Below are 20,383 nucleotides of genomic sequence, written 5' to 3' on the forward strand. Positions count from 1 at the left end.
GGAGCTCCTCTCGGTAACTCATCTGGCCCCCCCACCAGGCAGGGTATGGTGACACAAATATACCTTGTTACAAGAAACTCGCTGTTATTACTTTAGAAGGTATCCTCTGAAGTTTGCTGCCATCCTGAATTTTCTGATGTCCTTGGCAGGCTGTCTCATGAGTGGTCCAGTCCCTTATTTCTCGTGCTGTCGTGTGGAGCCTGTCAATGGACACTGTTATCTTGTCATTTAGCATTACATTTGGAACTACTGATTCTGTGGGTTTTGGGTTTTACTTATCTTACTATCTTAGATCTACTTGTTCCTTTCGAGAAAGGCAGTAGCTTTCAGAATGACTAGGGAATAGGTTGAGCAGTGACAGCCCTGCCTGTTACCCCCTGACAAGATGGTGTGCTAGGAAAGGGCTCTTGCCTTGCCTGGGGACCAGCTGGCTCTGTGACCTTGGGCAAATCACTTCATCTCTCTGAGCCTCATCTCTGGGCCCATCCATGCATTTATTCTACACGAGCACATAGGAGTGGGGCTGCCCAGAAGTGGAGCAGTTTTTAAGTTGTTATATGCTTTCCTGTGAAAATGTAGCTGTTTTTATTTTGAGACTTTTCATTTAAGCTCCTGTTCTGAGTGTAAAAACAGTACTAGCTACAAAGAATTCATATTTCGTGATTTATTGGGAGTATTATTATTATATTAGAAAATGGTAGGTTTTTTGTTAAATATGTTTTTAAAATGTTTGCTGTGCTCTTAAATGTGATTTTATTACATCTTGGGGCAACTTTTTTTCCCCATGAAGAATAGATCTGTGATTTATAACAAGCCTTCAGTACCGAGGCTGCTTGTGAAGATTTTCTACAGTGTTACATCGTTCCCAAAGGGTCCCCTGGCTACAGAAGCTTCCGGGTTTCTAAGCATATTGCAGAGGAGACTAAGTTGCCATATTCTTTCTAGAAATCAGGGTAACTTTAGACTAGCCATGTCTCTGTCCAGCCACTCACTGAAGGGTCTGGAGAAAGGAAAGGGCTTTAGGGATACACCAGACCAAATCTCTTGCTCTTTCGATTAAGAAAACTGAGGCCCAGTGTAGAAAAGTGACTTCCTCCAGGTAGAAGGCCTGGAATATTCCCTCCATAATGTGCCCCTTGCTCATCCTACATCCCTTGCCTGGTCCAAACTCCAGCCCCCTAAATGTGAACACTGGTGCACATCCCCAAACCACTGCTCGCACTCAGAGGAGATACTTCCCCTGTCTCATGATTTGCTTTCCAAGTGCCCTGGGATGGAAGGACTACCGCTAATTCAACATCCCAACCAGCATCTACTTGCCCCACATTTTGTTTTTTGTTTTTTTTCACCAGCTAGGCACTAAATATCCAGCAGAGAGTTTATTGGCATAATTTCTCCAGAAAGTGGCTGGAAGACTTAGCAAGTTCCAACTTTAACATTTTTATCAAGAGTCCCAAAGGGCCACCCCTTTCCCCTCCCATCATGACCACCAACTCCAATAAGGCTTTCTCTACCACAACAAGTCAGGGTGCACAGAGCAGGAACAGCACAGGCCAAACCAGCAGGCACATGGTACATGAGTGAATCAACAGCAAGCAACCCCCTGGGAGCCATCATTGTTAAGGGCAAAATAGGGTCCTTGTGACAGGAGAATACAGAAAAGACAGGACTATCATGATTCTTCTGGAGAAGTGAGGAAGGGTAGATGGGGTAGGAGGGGAGACTTTCCTTTTCTGTTTTCCTCAGAAAACATGCAAAGAAAGCCTTCACAAATAACTAAGATTACATAAATATCAGTAGCTCCCAAGCTTCCCTTTTCAAAGATGGCCACCCCTGGGTCCGTTCAGAGGGAGCGCGCAACAGAATCTGCTGGGCGTGGAGAGAGAGACAGGCAGCGGGAGAGATTTAGTTTTCCACAAAGGTCATTTTTTTTTTTATGTTTTTGTTTTTTTCTTTTTTCCTTTATTGATGGGATTTAAAGTGCATATAACTGAAGGCAAAGTCCAAGGCCTAGAGAGAGATACGAGGCCCGAGAGAGAGGCTCAGAGATTCTAAAGGCAGCAGAAGGATACCCACCTAAAAAGGCCACTTGAGCTGCAAAAAGGATGAGAGAAAGAAAGAGAGAGAGAAAATGGGAAAAAGAGAAAGGGGGTTGGGGTGGGATGGGGGTGGGGGGAAGCATTTGGGAGGAAGAAGACAAACACCAGTTCAGAAATTCAGACAAAGATGAGTAGCAGGAGCTCGTTTCTATCCCTGGTAGGAGAAGATGGGCTGGCCTTATAGTACGAACATTTGTTTTAGGGAACGTGAGAAGGGGAGGAAAAAGAGCAACTGCTTCTGGGCAGGGCGCAGAATCCCAGGGACCCTTCAGATGGTGTGAGTGGTGGTGGTAGGCCTTCTCCAAACCTCTGCCGTGGTCTTCCCTGGAGACCCAGTGGGGGTCTAAGGAGACTCCAGCCAGGAGAAGTCAGGGCTGGGGACCTTGATCGGGCGCCTCCCCAGGGCTCCCCAGCGGAAGACCACTTGCTCGTGTCGCACTGGGCCGTGGCAGGGCCTCACTCACCCACACAGGCTGTCCCGTCCTCGTTGGGCTCGTAGCCCCGACTGCACCTCTTGTTGGTCCGGCACCTGTAACTTCCGTACGTGTTCACACACACGGGCTTGTCTCGAGGGCACACGAATGGGAACTGGATGCATTCATTGGTGTCTAGGAAGTGAGGGGAGTGGGACCTTGCTCAGCCTCTGTCGCCCCCCCTACTCCGTGACCTCGGGCATGTCCTTCTCTCTAGGCCTCAACGTCCTCACTTGAGCCCTTTTGGCTGACTTGTTCTCTACCTGACCTCTACATGTTGGGGGTGTCAGGCTTCATCCCAGATCTTCTATCCACCACACTTTCTGTGGGTGGTGCCTTCATACATGGATGATTCCAGATTCCTGTCTCCAGCCCCCAACCCATCTCTGGGGCTCCAGACTTGTGAATCTTATGTGCTTCTCACACTCAGTAGGTCCAGAATGGAACTCTAGATCCCGCAGTCCTCAAACTTCTCCTGCCCATGATCCCATCTTGCCCAAGGCAGTCACACCCCTGTCACCCACTCTGCTGCTTGAGTGCAGATAGGAGTGGTTCCTAGTTCCTCCCCTTCCCTTACCTCTGTAGGCAATTTCCTAACTGATCCTGCCATTCCGCCCCCTTAGTACCCGTCCGTTGTCCAGCTCCTCCTCTGCTGCAGTCTATCCCCAGCCCATACCACCCGCTGCCCAGAGGTCCGCAGCCTGGCTGGACAGGCGCCCTGGCTGCCGCGTTTCCCTCCAATCCAGCCTGCAGTCCATCTTTTGAAAATGTGAATGACCCCTTGCCACTCTCCTGCTTAACTGCAAAGGGCCCTAGGAACAAAATCTGGACACCTCGCCACCCTCCCTGACTTAGCACTTGGCTCCTTCCCCTTCCTTTCATGCACCAAGCCCCATTCCTGCCTCAGGCGCTTTGCTCTTGCTCAAGCTCAGCTCTTTCTGGGGCTGGACCTTTTCATCCTTCGGGTCTCAACTCAAAGGTCTTCTCGCTGACCACTCTGTCTAGAACAGTACCCAGAGACACCTTGTTTAAAGGGTTCTTAGCCCATCTCCTCCGGCTGCCCGGTCACAGGTTTGTGGTTCCTGTCACTAGAATAAATGTCTCTGCTGTGCAGAAGCTTAAGGCCTGTGTCCCCAGCACCATGCATGGGCACATAAACGTCTGCTGGGTGACAAGAAGGAAGAGGTGGCCCGAAGGGTGACCTCACAGGGTCCTGCCGGTGCTCACGCCAGATGCTGGAATTTCTGTGTCCATGCACCATCTGTTTAGAGCTGTTGGGGTGGGGACAGGGAGAGTGGAGGGGACACATTTCCTCCCAGGCCACCCTTAGAGCTGTCCTCCACTTTCTCACCTGTGGTCCTTTGCCCATGTGGCGCTTTCCACCTGAACTTTCTCCCCTCTCCCTGCCTGGCAACCGCCCTCCCCACCTCCACAGCCAGTTCTCAGCTTAGACCTTGTTTCCTCTGGGGCAACTTCTCCGACCCTCTCTAGCTGGTGCAGGGCCCCGCCTCTGGGCTCTCACATCCTCCCCCGCCCACCCGCCCCCCTCACACTGCGGGGTCATCACTGTTCACCCCTGTGCCTCTCCCACAGGCTCTAAGCTCCAGGGGGGGCAGGGACTGTGTCTGTCTTGTTGACTCTTAGGTCTCAGTAGCAAACCCACTGGCCTGGGACTTGGGAGCACGTGCACAGTAGGTGCTTTTGTGTCCCCTCCCTGGGCCTACTCTCCCCAAGCTCAAGGCAGGAAGCACTCACAGTTCCCAGAACCACAGTGATTCTGTCTGCTGGCAACGGAACATCACTGCCCTCTGGGGAGTCATCTTGGCTTCTGGAGCCCCTGGGGCAAACAATACCTTTCCCTCCCCACTTGTCTCTTCTGGTCTGCAGTCTGAGCTCTGCTGGGGCTCAGGCTGACATTCCCCAAGGAGATTCTGGCCTCCGCCCCACGCCCTGGTGCCCGCAGGCAACTCACCCAGGCAATGGCCGCTTTCCTGCTGGGAGAATCCTTGGCCGCACTGCAGCATGGGCAGAAGCAGAGACACAAGTGGGTGAAGAAGAGCCCACCTCAGTTTCCCTCCTCATCACAGCCGCAGAGCGGCCGTCACCTGGACCCTAGAATGAGGGGTGCTCGTAGCTCTGGGCCTAGGGGCAGCCCCTCCCTGCCAGGACCCCTTCCCTTGCACTGAGAATAGGAGGCTGGGGGATGGCAGAGAGCACATTCTGTTCAGACTCTGGCTCATTTCACTCCTGTGGGGTCCGTGTGTCTGAGCCAGGACGCCTAACAGAACCTGTCCCTCTTCAATGACCAGTCCCGGCCCAAACTGCATACGGAGGGATCACCATGGAGCCTGCCCTTTGCTGAGAAGATTTCCACCATCCTAGGGGCAAAGTCTGCAAATTTGGGGGAGTCCAGCTGCTACCCATGGAGATGCAGGGCGGGGCCAGGTGGGAGTAGGGTGCTGCTTTTCTGGCTCTGAGGCCCGGACGCCCTTGCTCACCTCCAGTGGGGCTGGGTCCTGAGGTCTGTCCTCATCCCTGGGGTAGGGGATCTCCAGCACAGAGTTCATCTCCTCACTGGCCACATTCCGGCTTGCCATCTTGCCGTCCGGCCACGTCACCTCCACACTGCTGGCTTCGTCCTTCCCTGCGGGACAGAAGATAAAACTGAATTTTACATTCTATTTCATGTTAATTATATTTCCATAGCCACACATGGCTAGTGGCTACCACACAGGACAATGCAGCTCTAGAGCTTACATTCCAGTGGACAGGCCAATCAGCATGAAGCTCTTTTGCGGGGTGGGGGGGGAGGGGGAGGTAAAGCCTGGTGGTAAGCAGGTTGACTTTGCAGTCCTGGGTTCAAATCTTGATTGTACCACTTCCCTGCTCCATTGGAAAGAACGTGGTGAGGGCTGGGCATCTGGGGTTCCTGGGGCCAAATTCCAGCTCTGCCGCTGACTTGTTATGTAATCTTGGGCATGTCGCTATATTTATATACTTATATTATTTATAATTATAGCCTGCTAGGGGCCACACTTTCTTCCACCATTGGGAATGTGCCTGCTTCCGGGAGTGTCCACAATGGCGGGGATAGACAGGCAAAAGAGGAACATAAATAATGTCAGATATTGAGAAGTTCTGTGAAGAAAACAAAAGTAGGACAAGACGGTAAAGAGGAACTGGGGGTTAGCTGGGCCCCTTTTCTAGTCCAGGGTGATCTCGGGGAGAAGGCCCTTGAGCTGAGCTCCGAATGAAAGCCGAGGTGATAAAGAACGGGACGGCAGAGGGCCGAGGGGAAGCCCCAATCTGCAGAGCTGAGATGTTTCCAGCAGCTAATGGTGAAGCGCAGAGAACATTCATGGAGAGTCCGCCCGCACACACCCTTAAAGCTACCACCCTTGGGCTACCCTTGGGCTACCACCAAGGTAGATCTTGGTCAAGGTAGATCTTGAGCAGATCTGTCCAGTGTTTAGGTCATGTCCGAGCTGGCTGCAGGCCCCTGCTTAAGGCCTCGGGGCTGTCACTGCGGCAAAGTCAAGCTAATGGTCACGAACCGGGTGAGAGGGAGGAGGAGACTGGGCCTCACCTGTGGGGAGGAGCTCTTCTCCTAATCAGTCACCAGGGGAAAGAGGGCAGTGCTCAGCCCAGGTTGGAGAGAGGGTGCGGCCCCCTCGTTGTCACCCACCAGGGATGACCAGATGTGGGCCTGGTGCTCAGGGGTCCACAAACCCAATCAGCTGTGGGCTGAATCAACAATACGTTACCCACGTGTTTGTGCTACTTTCCCCGTAATGTATGGAGATACTCTTAGAAAAACAAGGGGAACCAGAAAGTGTTGCTGAATTTCTAGCAGCTTCGGGCCCTTATTGTCCACCAGTGGATTTTACCAGGATAGCTACTTTGGGGGCGGAGGGTAGTCTGTGACACATTTTCATGTATAAAAGGAATTCCTGCATTTTAGAAAATGTTGGCATCCACAGCCAGACTTTAAGGGGAATGTGCATGCAGATTTCTCTGTGTAGAGGTGCCCCCTTGGGATGCGAGGCCAGGAAGGCCTGGAGCGGAGGGTCCCAGAGGCCCCTTCCTCCCAGAGTCCTAGCACACCACTCTGGGGCTTCCAGAGGAAGCTGCCCCTTCTGGGCCACATCACCCAGTGTCTGAATTCTCCCTGCACTGGCCTCCCCTTTGCCTCACCGCTGCTGCTGTATTGTGTGTTAATGAGGGAGGGGGTGGGCAGCCCCTGCCTCCGCGGGCACTTGCTCCCAGGAGAGTTTCCTGGAGCAGGCCCAGAAGCCAGAAACGATTTCTCCTAACCCTCTCTTCCCCTGCTCCCTCCTTCTATAATTCCTTTTGGATGAGGGGGGTGGACATGGGATTGGGGGTATCACCTACAGGTTGTTTTTTTTTTTTCCTGTTTTGAAATAGTTGCTTGAAGTTAAAGGCACCTGGCGTTTTCAGGTTGATCAGTGCCCAAATTAAGTGGCATATATAAAAAGTAAACATGTTCCCATTTAAAAAAAAAGGAGACAAAGAATAGCAAATGTTTCTCACCTAAGCCAAGAGAACAGCTACATGAATATATTTCCCAGACTGACTAAAGTGCCAAAATAACTCAAAAGAGTCACCGAATATTCATAGACAGTCACAAATTTACATTCTGTGTCCTTCGGAGTCCTGCTGCCTCCCTTCCTCCAAACCCAGGGAGGGGCCGGGGCTATGAGATAAGCCAAGGAGGAGGCGTCTCAGCAGGACTCCCTCCTCCGCTGCCAAGTGTTCTGCTGACTCCAGCACCCTCTCTGGGGCCTCAGTTTCTTTACCTGTAAGATGGGCGTGCAGCCGAGAGCTCTAGCACTCCTGGGGAGGACAGTCCTTCTTCTTCACAATGTGAGCCCCTCCCGGGCCAACTGTCCCCTTAGCACCCCAACACCATCATCTCTTAGACATGGGATCACTCTGTAGTCCCCAAAGCACCCTCATTGACTGGCAATAATACTGAAGAATGTGTCCCCCAAACTGTACCCACTGATCTCAGTGTTAGCACCGGATCCTCTTGGCAGCACCATGCGGAAGGTACTAGATCTCTCATTTCCATTTCAGCGACAAAGGGGTTCAGACCTGGGGAGGTGATGTAAATGGCCCATAGTTCCCCGGCTACGGACATCTGACCCCAAAGCCTGTATCTGCTTTGCCCTTGTTCTGCTCACTTCACCCTCACGCCCCCAACAGACCTAGCATCGTGCAGGATCTGGGATTTAGCAGGACGGAGGTGAAGCCAGGCCCCCCCCCCCCCCCCCCGCCATAGGAGCCGCATCCCGCGGGGGCAAGGAATCTGTGATTATGTTAAACGGGGCGCATGAAGCCATAGCATTGGTGCCACTTGGTCAGAGAGGCGGGTGGTAAAAGTCACTTCATTTGGGTATTGCAGGAGTAGGAGTCTGTGAGGCAGAGAAGGGAAGGAAGGAGCCAGTCAGGCCGAGGGTCCAGCATGGCACAGAGGTATGAAAAGGTCATGTGTATTTGAAGATCAGGGAGAAGTTCAAAGTGGGGGAGCAGAGCATGCAAGTATGTATTAGGCAGGGGCGGGGGGTGGGGAGGAGACAGGGACGGACTTCTGTGCCTTCACTTGTGAGGCTTATCTGAATCCTCCTGATTCCCCTGAGAGGTGGGTGTCCTAGCCTCATTCTCCAGGTGTAGACATTGGCAAGAAGTGACTTGCAGGTGTCCGAGTGAGGCCTGGAGCCCAGGTTCCTGTCCCCAGGCTTGGCTGTTCCTTCTCAAGTCGCCAGACATCTCAGGTCTTTCCAGGCACCTTACAAGGGCAGTGTGGAAGCCAGTCTGTCTGCTGCGGCTATGAGTCAGGGAGTGGAGGAGGCCCCATTCACCAGTGCAGCTGTGAGGCCAAGAGCGGCAGGGAGTCACCTTTGGCAGCTTTTAAAGGACAAAGGCCAAAGAGGCACAGAGAATTGCGCTTTTCAGAAGTACCAGCAAAACAGATGGTGGGAATACAGTTGGTGGAATATTTTTGCACTTTAATAAAGCAATTTTTATGTGGGCCACTGAATTTTCCTTCCCTAAATGAGCACCAGCAGGCTTGGAGGCTGCTCTGAGTCACTTGCAAACAATTAACGGAAGGTGCTGTAGTATGCGGTGCGGGGACGGGGGTGCCCTCACTGCTTGGGGTGAGCTGGCTGGTGAGGAGCCCCCTGTGGGGCTGGCAGGGGCAAGCAAGCAGGTGGCGGGTGCTTGTTTTCACGCTCTGGGTTTGGTTGAGTGACCTCAGCCCTCTGCAAAGCGAGAAATGGAGAGCCAGGGTGTGGGATATGTAGGGTGGGGGGTGGTGGGGAAGCTAGGATGCTGGTTCAGAGCAACCAGCGTGCAGTGGGGACCCCACAGGGGCCGTGAGCGGAAATGCTTTTTTATGAGCCCGGCTGCCCATCTGCACCAGAAGGAGCCAGGAAAGGCCAGGGTGGGCCAGAGCAGAGGTGGGACAAGGCCAGGAGCACCGTGGAGCAGGGGTGGGGAGGGTGGTGGCCGACGCCGCTTGTATGGGTGAAGATGAGGGCATTCTGCTCGGCCGAGTGGGCCCTCTGGGAACCCCAGAAAATGAAACATCCGCCCAGTGAGGTCCCTCAGTTTTTACTATAGGTACGAGGCAGCCTAGACCCTTGGGAGTGAGGAGAGCACATGAGGGGCGGAGAAGCTCCTCCTCTGACCTGTGCTCAGTGCAGAGATAAGCAGGACAACACACATGCCCAGGACACAGGCTGCCGAGGGGCACACGTGCACAGCCACCCACGCGTCTGTGTCCAGTTCTCTTGCCACCCCTCGCTGTGAAGCCAGCAGGAGGCTGGAGATGAGTCTCAAAGGGAGGAAGGAAGCAGGGTCAGCTGGGGTGAGCGGGAGCATCGTGAGGGCTGGGAGGGGGCTGTCTTCCCTCCAGAGGCCCCGGCACCCCGCACAGCCGTGTGCCCCACAGCTGTGGCTCAGTCATTCAGAACGACGAGGCAGGCCTTTCTTGTATTCGTGGGCTGGACATACCCTGAGCATGTCACCCCGAGTGCCACGAAACAAACTGCTCAGGACCAGAAACCATCAAACTGTCCGGGAGGAGACTTGCTCAATGAATGACGAGTGCGCCACATAGTGAACTACCGGGCAGCACCCGAGGGAAACAAAAGAGGGGAGTCTATGCGTGGAACGGCATCCCAGTTATATTGTTGAGGGGGGCGGGAAGCAAGTTTGGAAATAACGGGAAGAACATAATCATTTTCGTTGGAAACAAATCCCCGAGGAGTACTTACCTATAACTGTGCTCCCATGGTGCATGGCGTGGGAGCTGGCCACCCCCCCAACCCCCTGCCCTTCACACTTCTGACCCCCTTACCCTATTCTGCATTTCCTTTTCAATAGCGCTTAACATCTTATAACCTTTTATATATTTATGCAGTCGTTATGTTTATTACATACTATATGTTTCCACTAGTTCCACTAGAAGGTAAGATCAACCATGGCAAGGATCTGTGTCTTATTAGCGTTCGGCACATAGTATATGCTCAGTAAACACATGTTGATTAAATGAATCAAATGGTACTGGGAGAGGGTGAAGGGAGAAACATTTACTTTTCACTTAATATTCAAAAGATAATGGTGAGATCAGGGGTTCTTTTTCCTTTCTTTGTAATGATGTTATAATTTCTAATTGTCCTATAATTAATATGAGTTATTCTTACAATCAGGAAAACCATTAAATCCTTCTAAGGACATTTGCAAGCACTGGTCTCCCTGGAAGGCCCCTAATGGCCCTACCCCAGCCCAGCATAGCCTGACTTTGCCTTCCCCTGCAAGGCTACACACCCGCCTCTGATCTGCCTGTCCCCTCTAGCCTGGCTCTTGGCTACCCCCACCACCCCCAGCTCGGCTTTGGCTTCCTTCTCTAGGCTCTGCTCCTACCAGGCCATTTGGTTATGTGGGCACTAAACATTCCCATCTTTGGGCCTTTGTTCAAGCCAGGCTAGCCCCTGGGATGCCCTCTTCCGCCACCCTCCGTGCCTTCTAAATCCCTACCATTCTGCTAAACCCCATACTAAGCCCATGTTCTTGGGAAAGCAGGACTATTTCTCCCATGTTTGTCCTCGCACAGCCCCTGGGCCAATGACGGTGCATCCAGATCTGCCTTGCCCTGGAATTTCTGTGTTGATCTGCCTTTTTCAGACTGTGAGCCTGGAGGGCAGGGAGTATCTCTTCTTTGCCTCATTTGTCTCTTTCCCACATCTCTCTGCATCTCTTGGTTTCACTAGCCCCCTGTCCGCTTGCGTGCCCCATCCTCTCTCTTTCCTCAACCTTTCCTTCTGTCCAGTCTTCCCTCTTAGCTCCCTCTCTTCCCACCCCATTGCTAGCCACTCCGTCAATCAGGAAGGCTTGCACTATGCTGGATCCATGAAGGAGACCCTCCTGGGTTGGGGACCTTGGAGCTGCGGGGATGGAGCCCACCTGCTCCTGGCTGTGTCCCTCCTCCTGGTTCTGCTGCCAGTTCAGCTGCCTCCGGGAGTCTCACTGCCAGGCCCAGGGCTGACCCATAGGGACCAGTCCCTAAGAGCAGCCTTCCTTCCGTGACTCTCTGGGAATGGATCCTGGCAAAGGAGAGGCGCTTACAGGGGGACTCATGGAACAGTTTGAGCTGGAGTTCAGAGCCAGAACAAATCCCCTGGCCTTGCAAGATATCCAGGATTGGCAGTCTGGTGGGGCTCCCAACCAGGGGCAGCATCTCTAACTTGTCCTGACACTGCTATGTGGAACCTCAATTTCCTTGTCTATACAATGGCGTGGGAGCTGCTGTCCAGCCAGATACTGGGTAAACATCCCACCTAGGATACCGCGGCAGTTACCCTGGTGATTGGATGGCCTTGCATGGGTCACATGGTAACTAAGGGGACATGGATGTCCAGGAAGAAAGAGGCAAAGCAGGAGGACCTTGGCTGGGTCCATGCAGAGCAGCTCTGGGAGGTCAAGCCCTTAAGTTATGGTGGTCAGTGGTGACCAAGGAGTCGGGATCCAAATCCGGCTCTCTCTACTTTCTGGAGATGGGATTTGGGGCCAGTTACTTAGCTTGAGCCTCAGCTTTCTGACCTGTGTAAAGGGGTTATCATTTATCGCATTGCGGTAAGAACTGCATGAAGTTTCTTGTGTGGAGTCCATTAGCCCAGAGCTTGGCCTACACTAAGCACTCAAGGACAGTCAGCTACAGTGTTCAGTGAGAGAGGACTGGTATTCAAGTCATCTTGTACTTGGCCAGTGTAGCAAATGGCTACCGTAAAAGTGACAAATGGTTCAACAGGGAGCTGACCCATCCAGGGTGAAACAGCCCAAAAACATGCTCATAGAACCAGGCCCTGGGTCCCCTAAAACTTTATGCTTCTTTTCCAGACTGCATAAATATTATGTATTCCTATAAAAGTTGGAACACACACACAAAACATATGGAAGGAAATAAAAATCACACAGCTGGGCGGGTCTGAATTCGAACATCAGCTCTGCCCCCATCGATCACGTGACCTTGGCAGGTTTCTTAACTGCTGTGATCTTCAGTCTTCCCATCTGTAAAATTGGGATAAGTAATGCCCGTCTCTCAGGGGGGTTGTGAGCATGAAAGGACATAATAAGAGCAAAGTGCCTCCTGGAACGACTGAGAGTTACTAAGTCAGTCCAGCCACTCAGAATCACTGTTCCTACGTCCTGCTTTTTCCATTGTCCATATGATGTATAATATAATATTGTGCATAATATTAATATAAACATGTATATTAACTTCAGACCATGTTGTCTACTCTTCCAATGTTAATATTTTTTCTCCCCATGAGCTGTTAACACATGGGCGAGGGTATCTGACTTGGAGCCCGGTATATTCGACTCAGATGCTTTCTTAACCATTGTGTTCTAATAAAGTCACTCTTGGCTCCTCCACACTTCTCCCAGGATTGTCCCTGGAAGACTTCTTCCCAAGATGTCTCGTTAGACATTCCCACCCTCCCACCCTATTCCCTCCTCAATGCATTTCTTTAAAAACGTTTGATGTTGAAATAATTCTAGATTCTCAGGAAGTTGCAAAGATAGTACAGAAAGGCTCTGTGTACCTTTCCCCCAGTTGCCCTCAAAGGTTAGAGCTGTGCCCCTGTAGCATGATACCAAAACTAGGAAATCGACATTGGTACCGTGTGTGCATGCATGTGTAGTTTTATGTCATTTTATCACATGCGTGGACTTGTCTAACAACCATCACCAAAATCAAGACACAAGACTGCTCCATCACCCCAGAAACCTCCCTCAGGCTGTCCCTTTATGTGGCCATACCCACCCGTGGCAACCACGGTTCTATTTTCTGTCTCTAATTTAAAAAAAAAAAAATTAAGACTTTATTTATTTATTTGAGAGGGAGAGTGAGAGAGCATGAGAATGGGGAGGATCAGAGGGAGAGGGAGAAGCAGACTCTCCACTGAGCAGAGAGCCCAAAGTGGGGCTCAATCCTAGACTCTGGGAACCGCCCAGGATCATGACCTGAGCTGAAGGCAGGCGTTTAACCAACTGAGCCTCCCAGGTGCCCCTTTGTCTCTGTAATTTCATCATTTCGAGAATATTATATAAATGGAATCAACAGTATGGGCCTACTTTATGAAGTGGGCCTCTCCCACCCCCCAACTCCCTGTGATGCCCTGGAGAGCTATTCAAGCTGCTATGTGTTTCAGTAGTTCCCCCTTCTTATTGCTGAGTAACATTTCTGGTGCAGATGGACAACGGTTTGTTGAACTGTTACCTATTACGGGGTGCCCCCCAGGTGCTTCCAGTCTGGGCGGCTGCCGACAAAGTTACCGGAACAATCTTGCATAGATTTTTATGTGACAGAAGTTTCTGTTCATCTGGGATAAATACCCCAGAGTGCAGTGGCTGGGTCTTATAGTAGTTGTGGGTTTGGCTTTTTCTTTTTTTTTTTTTTAAGATTTTATTTATTTATTTGACAGAGAGAGATCACAAGTAGGCAGAGAGGCAGGCAGAGAGAGAGAGAGAGAGAGGGAAGCAGGCTCCCTGCTGAGCACAGAGCCCGATGCGGGACTCGATCCCAGGACCCTGAGATCATGACCTGAGCCGAAGGCAGCGGCTTAACCCACTGAGCCACCCAGCTGCCCCTGGCTTTTTCTTTTTAAAGAAACCACCAAACTGTTTTTGCAGAGTGGCTGTACCGTGTTGCTTTCCCACCAGAAATGCACCAGCGAGCACATATCTTCGCACCCTCGCGGGCAGGTGGTGTTATCGCTATTTTTGGTAGCTGTTCTGATAGGTGTGTGGCAATGGCTCATGCATACGACAGGTGTACGGGATCACTGTTCACGTGCTGTCTATCTGTGCCTTCAGCCTATAAACACAGAGTACGATTTGCTTGCTTCCCTCCTCCAACAGGAACCAATTTTCACCCCCTTGGGGGTGATCGCACCGCTGCCAAGAATGCGGGGGTTCTCTAAGCCTTCCAGCTAAGGGAAGGCACCAGTGATTTGGGGAGGCTTTAATCACCAAGCCGGCCCCAAGAGGCCAAGACCACAGCTGGTGTGGACGAGTCTGGCACAGGGCAATGTTCAAACAAGGCCCCAGTCTTGGACGTGGGGATGATTAAATACTCTGACCCAAAGGTAAACGAATTCAACAGAGGACTGCAGCGGGGGTCCGTGCAAAGGGCAGGGCATAGAAACCTCCCTCTGGAGTTCAGGTTCATTTCAGAGCAGGGTTGCCTGCATGGCTGGTGTCCACCGCAGCTGTCGCTGGACCTGGATGTACCATATACTGGCAGCCCTCCATTCCCAAGCATGCTTCAGGACACACTTTCAGGAGCCCACCACCATTTGGGCGCGACAGCCCATTGCCTACCCCGTCCCCTGCCCTGACTCACCTAAGCCAAAGTGTGCCACGGGCTCCATCTCACACAGGTAGCCCGAACCCCCATCAATAATCCTCAGGTGGGCCCCGCTCTTCTTGGTGTAGAGCACAACCTTAGCTCCCCGGGCGAAGGCCCCGAACCGGGTCCGAGGTACCACTCGCAGCCAGTTGTTGCTGAAGCCCTGCGGGGAGGGAGGAAGGCAGGTGAGTATCAGGGGATGGGGGGCAGGAGGGGCAGGGAGGGAGGAAGGAAGGGGAGGGAAGGAAGCGGGGGCAGACGGAAGAGAGAAGGAAGGTGAACGAGGCACACAGGTGGGCTGAAGTTTGGAAAGAGAGGAATTGGAAAAAAGAGGGAAAAGCCAAGAGGCTCAGGAAAAGCCGTTTTTGGAGAACTGCCAGTGGACAGCCCTTCTTGGAGGCTTACTGTGTGTAGCTGTGATTTATTTCCTGGGTTTCTATTTCCCACCATGCTGGGCCAGCAAGCATCCCCGGAGCCTCTGCCCTCGTCCACCTTAGACCCAGAGGAGCACTTGGGGTTGCACTCCACGGGCCCCGGGGCGCATGCGCACCTGGTTCCCCCGGAAGACAGACAGCGGCTGGGCCATGGACTCCCCGTGGGACAAGATGAGGTCCAGCATCCCGTCTCCATCGAAGTCTGTCACCACACCCCCTGCAACAAGGCAGATTTCACTCTGGCCATCGGCCAGGAGAACCAAGAGGGAGAGGGGCTCCCGACCACTGCCCAGTCGTGCACGTGCCCCCTGGGGGGGGGGTAGAGGGGAACCGAGAGCACAGCGTTGGGGCAGGAAGCCGGGGGGAAGTCTCTGTCCTCGGATTTCTCACAGCCCGCTCATGACAGGAGATCATGAAAGGGGCTCCCTTTCCTTTCCCTGTATTTCGCATGGAGACAGTGCCAACAGCTCAGACCATGAGGACTTCTTCCTCATCTATCACACACGCCCTTTTGCCTTTGTAGCTGTTGTCCATATATCATGTCTACACATTCATGGGCCCCTGTGGGTCCTCACTACCACACACGGAGGTAAGGAGGGCAGATGGCATTATCCCTTCCATGCATGTGCAGTGTGGGACCCACAAGGTGAAGCACCTTTCTAAGACCACAAGTGAGGCAGTGGCGGGCCCGAGGCTTGAGACTCCCGTTCCAGTGCTCTTTCTCTGACACCAGGCTGAATACCAAGAGGGGAAAGGTCAGACTGCAGGACCGCAGCCTCTCCTTTCTATCCCTGCCTGGTGCCAGAGAACCTACCGCCCATGGATTTCCAGATTCCAATGCGGATCGTTGGCTTCCCTGCTTTCAGCCTGGGGCTCCCAAGGGCTCACCCAACCCTTGGTTATCAGCCTTCAGCATGGCAGGGAAGGCGGGGTCCCATGCCCTAGGGAGCTGGCAGCCCCAGCCCTCTTGCCCTCATCCCGTGCCCGGGGCAGAGCAGAGACAGAGGAGGGAAGGCTGGAGCCCCCAGGTGCCCTCACCTGTGCCCCGACCCTCAGGCTCCAAGGCATCACCGGGATTGAGCTCCTCGATGAGGGGGTCACCGTGTTCCCTGCGAATGACCCTGCAGGATAGGAGGAAGGTCGTTCCCGGATGAGTAACGTGCTGGCATGGCACCCGCGGGCCCCCTGAACCCAGAGGTCCACTTGCTCCCGTCTTTGTCCCCTGAGCAGCCCGGGCCCCACCTGGACGCCTACTGAGCCACCATCTGCTCACAAAGCCTGCCTGTTCCCTTCCTGGGTTTTAATTTACGTTGGTAAATATTGATTTTCTTTCTCTAATGGATGAGTTATAGACAGCCCGGGGAAGGGCAGATGATGGATGGAGAAAGGGCAGGGACGCAGCTACCTTCAACTGACCTTCCCCTTCCTTCAAGTGGCCCTGGGCTTCTGAGTTCTGGGTGTAACCAGGATTCAAACCAGAGGCCGCCTCCTCCAAGCCCCCCCTCACGGTCCTGTGGGAAGCAGGGCCTTCCCGCTCAGCCTTTGTCACTTCCTGCCTTGTGGTAAAGCTCTGAGCGAGGGCCTCTTCTCTCTCCAGTTGGACTGGGAGCTCTTCACAGGCTGGGACCACGTGTTACTGGTTCTCGCATTTTCCCGGGCACCTGGCACAGCGCGTGGCCCCCCGGGAAGCTCTGCGAGTGTGTCTGCAGGAGGCGAGGATGAAGTCCAGCGGCAAAGAGGGTGGAAACGGGTCCCTCTGGGCTGCAGGGGCTCTATTTTAAGCTCTGGATCACGGCAGTACTTGCTTCAGAAAAGCCCACTGTGAGCGTCCTGCTCTGTCGCCGCACCGAACTCAATGCTGATGATGGTGGCGAGCTTTCCTCCGATTTTTCTCACTCGTTAGATTCTCACAGCCTTGGCTGCTCTGGCCTGGATGTGTGGAGCAATACTGGCGGAGCCGGGGGCTGGGAGGGATCTGATCTCTCCCCCCGCGACACTGCTGGTGGCTCTTGTCTGCCCAAGTCACAGAGAGTCACCAGCGGGCTGAGCTGTGGCCAGGGACTTCAGGTGGGGGGGTAGGGGTGCCCTGAACTGGAGACTGTGGTCGCTGGAGGGCAGGGTGCAAGTGGTCTGCTGTGGCGAGCAGCAGCCCTGGGCGAGTCGTCTGTCCGCCCCGGGCATCTGTGCTGAGCTCACCCGCGGGTGTGGTCCGGGCGGAGGGCCGCATGCCTGGGTGCACTCCGGCAAGTGAGCTACGTGTGCCTTGGCCTGCCAACAACCACAGTCCCTTTGACCTCCTGTGTCCCGCAGGCTCTGCCACAGCTGGGTTCAGGTTCAGGTGACAGTGCAGTTAAGGGTTCCTAAGGACAAAGCCCAGCAGTTCCACTGCATCGACGTATTTGCCCAACAAATTCTTCGGCAGTGACTTGTGTGTGCTGTCTAGCGTGTGGCAGGCTGCAGCTGTGGTGTGCATCAGGGAGGACGGAGCTCAGGGTCCATGACCGTAGGGAGTCCCAGGCAGAGCTCCAAACGCCAACAGGGAGAGAGGCTGAAGGGACGGAAGCTGGGCAAGCCACTCCGGCTTCAGGTTTCCTGGAGGAAGGGCCGACTAAGCTGAGACCGGGATGAGTGTGGTCACTCAGAGGAAGAGGGAGGAGCAAGGGGCAGAAGGGGCGGCCTGCCTGAGGGTCCAGGCCGGGTACAGCCCAGAACTGGACAGAGGGATGGTGTCGGGAGCTCAGCTGTAAACGGAGAAATGGAGTGTGACCAGGTGGGGGACAAAGTGGGGGTGTGGGATGAGCCCAAGAGAAGGCAGTGGGGGGCTTCCAAAGGTTTCAAGAGGAAAGGGGGTGTGGCCAGATTTGCATTTTCAAACACCTTGCTGAAGGCGCCTGTACGAATCCCCTTTAGAGCCAGAGACAGGAGCTGGGGAGCGGCATAGGGGTGAAGAGAATGGAACCGAGGCAGGTGTCAATGTCAGCGGTGTGACTGTCGCATCCCGGCTGGCCTGGGAGAGTGCGTGTTGGCCCGCCGGCCGTTATCAACAGGACCCCTTACACTCACTAAGCATCTGGTTTGGGTGATGAAATCCTTGGTTACCTCACTCCTCATTGCAAGATCGCAGGCTCAAGCACATGGAGGCTTTGAGTCCCCAGCATCTCCCACGAGGAGCCTGCCGTGTTCCATTCAGTGACGGGGACAAGTGGGGCCCAACCTGCAGGGTGGCTGGCGGAGCGACAGCCGGGACTGTGGCCCCTCACACTCTGGGCCGTGGGCTCGGGACCCATCTGGCGCTGGGACTTGGAGCACAGTCGCGTGCCTGGGAAGAGGCTCACTCTGCGGCTGCATGGAGGCCAAGACACTAACCTATGGGACCACCAGGGGGTGACCCTGTCCTCGTCCATGGCAGCCCCAGGCCAGCCTGTCCTCGGGGTGACCAGAGGGAGGCTGGGTGGTGTGACAGAGCCAGGTGGGCAGGCGGACGGGGGGAGGAGCCCTGGTCCTCGGGCCACAGTGACGAGATCACTAGACTCCCTTGTGCTCAGGGGCCCTGGCGAGTGACACTTTATTAGCCAGAGAAGGAAAGTAGTGTCTCTGTTAACGAGCAATTGATCTTCCGCAATTAATCTGGAAGTTGTGAATAAGCTTTTTCCAAGGCGCCTAATTAGTAAACCTGGTGCCTTTGGGGGGTGATTACTTCCAGTCAGGATTGATGTTTTGTTAATAATCATATTTTAAAACATGCTTAGTCACAGCTCTTGCCTTTTATTAATAGTTGCCCCCCCCACCCCGGGGTAGAGGATGGGGGCCCTGTGGAGCTGAGCCAGGTGATCGGGCCCATTTCCTGAATCCAAGGCCCCTTGCTCCCCCTGCATCCTCTCCCCACAGGCTCCTGAGCCCCAGTAGCATGTTGTAGGCCAGGAACAGGGTTGTCTCAGACCACATGGGGCCTGAGGTTCCCCAACAGCAGTTCTCAAGCTTTGGTGTCATTAAGAGTCAACTGATGCCCAGTGCACTTGTTAAAAATAGAGGTTTCTGGGCCTCACCCTGGAGATTCTGATTCAGGAGATCTGGGTGGACCCTGGAACGCTGTACTTTAAATAAGCACTTTGGGTGATTCTGATGCAATGGTCCCTGGGCCCCTCTTAGAGAAGTATTGCCTTCAAACCCAACCTTTCCTCCCCAGATGCAGGTGCTTCCAGATTCCTTCCATCTGTCACTCCCTTTTCCTTGTCTACCATTGATCGTCTCATCCAGCATTTCCCAAGGGATTTTTGCGGAGTACCAGTCCCAAGAATAAAATCTTTGAAAGAGGTGTCCTGTGGTCAAATCTACTTGGAATACTCCATCTCCCTTTCAGAAATTAAAAACATTCATGCTCGTGTTAAAGGCTCTGAGAAGTCCTGCAGCCAGTAAATCTGCCTGTCTTTCCTAACCCCAGGCGCACCCAAACAAACTTGACTCTGTAACTCCTTTTTGTGGTGACGTGGATTTCTCTCCTGTAGAGCTTGGGTTCTGGGCACACATTGGGCCATGTCCCTGTTTCCCCCAGGAGGCCAGCTTCCTGCCCCGGTTCTGCCCTTCATTCCACAGCCTCTTGCTCAGTCCCTTCTTCCCTCCTCTCTGTTCCTTCATCAGGGTACCATCGGGAATCAGCCCTGGGAACTCCCCTCTGAGTCCTGCACCTTGCTCCCGACTCCCAGCCCCCAAGATTGAGAAGTCACTGCCAGGCCGCAGTGCCTACCGGAAGAGACGGTTGGCTGAGGAGCTGCGGTGGGCGAAGTTGTTGAAGAAGATCTCCAGCTCCTGGTCATTGTCAAAGTCGGCGGCAATGACGGTGCGGACCGGGGATGGCATGGAAAATTTGGGCGAGGCGATGTCCTGACAGAGGAGAGGGTGCAGGTCAGCAGACAGAGGGGTGTGTGTGCGTGTGCGTGCGCACGGGGAAGTGTAAACCTGTGGGGGGGGAGGGTGCAATCCAAGAGAAGAGACAGCCCACATAACACCTCCTCTTTCACCTCCCCTGGAAGGGACCTGTGGTGGCGGCACCCAGGACCACAAAGACCTCGGGCTGCTTGTAGGATAAGGAGGTGAGAGAACAGTCGCAATTCCCACCAGCAGAGCACCTGGCTGTTCCCTGGTCAGGGTCACATGCAGCCCTCCCATCGAGGTGGGACAGATATCAGCATTCCCATTTTACGGGCAAGGTGAACGTGTCCTGGGGGAGGGAGGGGAATCACCCATGGCCATGATTAATGATGGGGCGGTAGCCGGGGTTTCTGACTCAAGATGCTATGTCCCTTCCTCCTCTGCAGGAGAGTCAGAAGCAGGGGCTGGGGGCTGGGGGACGCTGAAAAGTGCTCTGCGCTTGAATCCAGGCTTCTCTGCCGACTAGCAATGTGATCTTAGGCAAGTCATTAACCTCTCAGGTCTCACTCT

At 53.7% G+C, this 20,383-nt stretch overlaps 1 protein-coding gene across 2 annotated transcripts in view; it reads right to left on the reverse strand.

The window, feature by feature from the left end:
• CRTAC1 (cartilage acidic protein 1) overlaps positions 1 to 20,383 on the reverse strand; it is a 147,563-nt gene that overhangs the window by 11,094 nt on the left and 116,086 nt on the right. Inside the window, exons 8-15 of one of the 2 annotated variants that reach the window (XM_046027503.1) lie at positions 19,689 to 19,825; positions 15,983 to 16,065; positions 15,061 to 15,161; positions 14,505 to 14,673; positions 5,071 to 5,216; positions 4,545 to 4,587; positions 2,564 to 2,707; positions 1,391 to 2,094 (exon numbers count right to left, since the gene is read on the reverse strand). In XM_046027503.1, coding sequence (XP_045883459.1) covers positions 1,976 to 2,094; positions 2,564 to 2,707; positions 4,545 to 4,587; positions 5,071 to 5,216; positions 14,505 to 14,673; positions 15,061 to 15,161; positions 15,983 to 16,065; positions 19,689 to 19,825 — 942 coding nt within the window. In that variant the 3' untranslated portion in view covers positions 1,391 to 1,975. Of the gene's footprint in view, positions 1 to 1,390; positions 2,095 to 2,563; positions 2,708 to 4,544; positions 4,588 to 5,070; positions 5,217 to 14,504; positions 14,674 to 15,060; positions 15,162 to 15,982; positions 16,066 to 19,688; positions 19,826 to 20,383 lie in introns of those variants that run through there. The other variant, XM_046027502.1, reaches the window with a different exon arrangement.

This window comes from Meles meles, chromosome 13 (assembly GCF_922984935.1).
Source record: "Meles meles chromosome 13, mMelMel3.1 paternal haplotype, whole genome shotgun sequence".
In the NCBI taxonomy this organism is placed as follows: Eukaryota; Metazoa; Chordata; class Mammalia; order Carnivora; family Mustelidae; genus Meles; species Meles meles.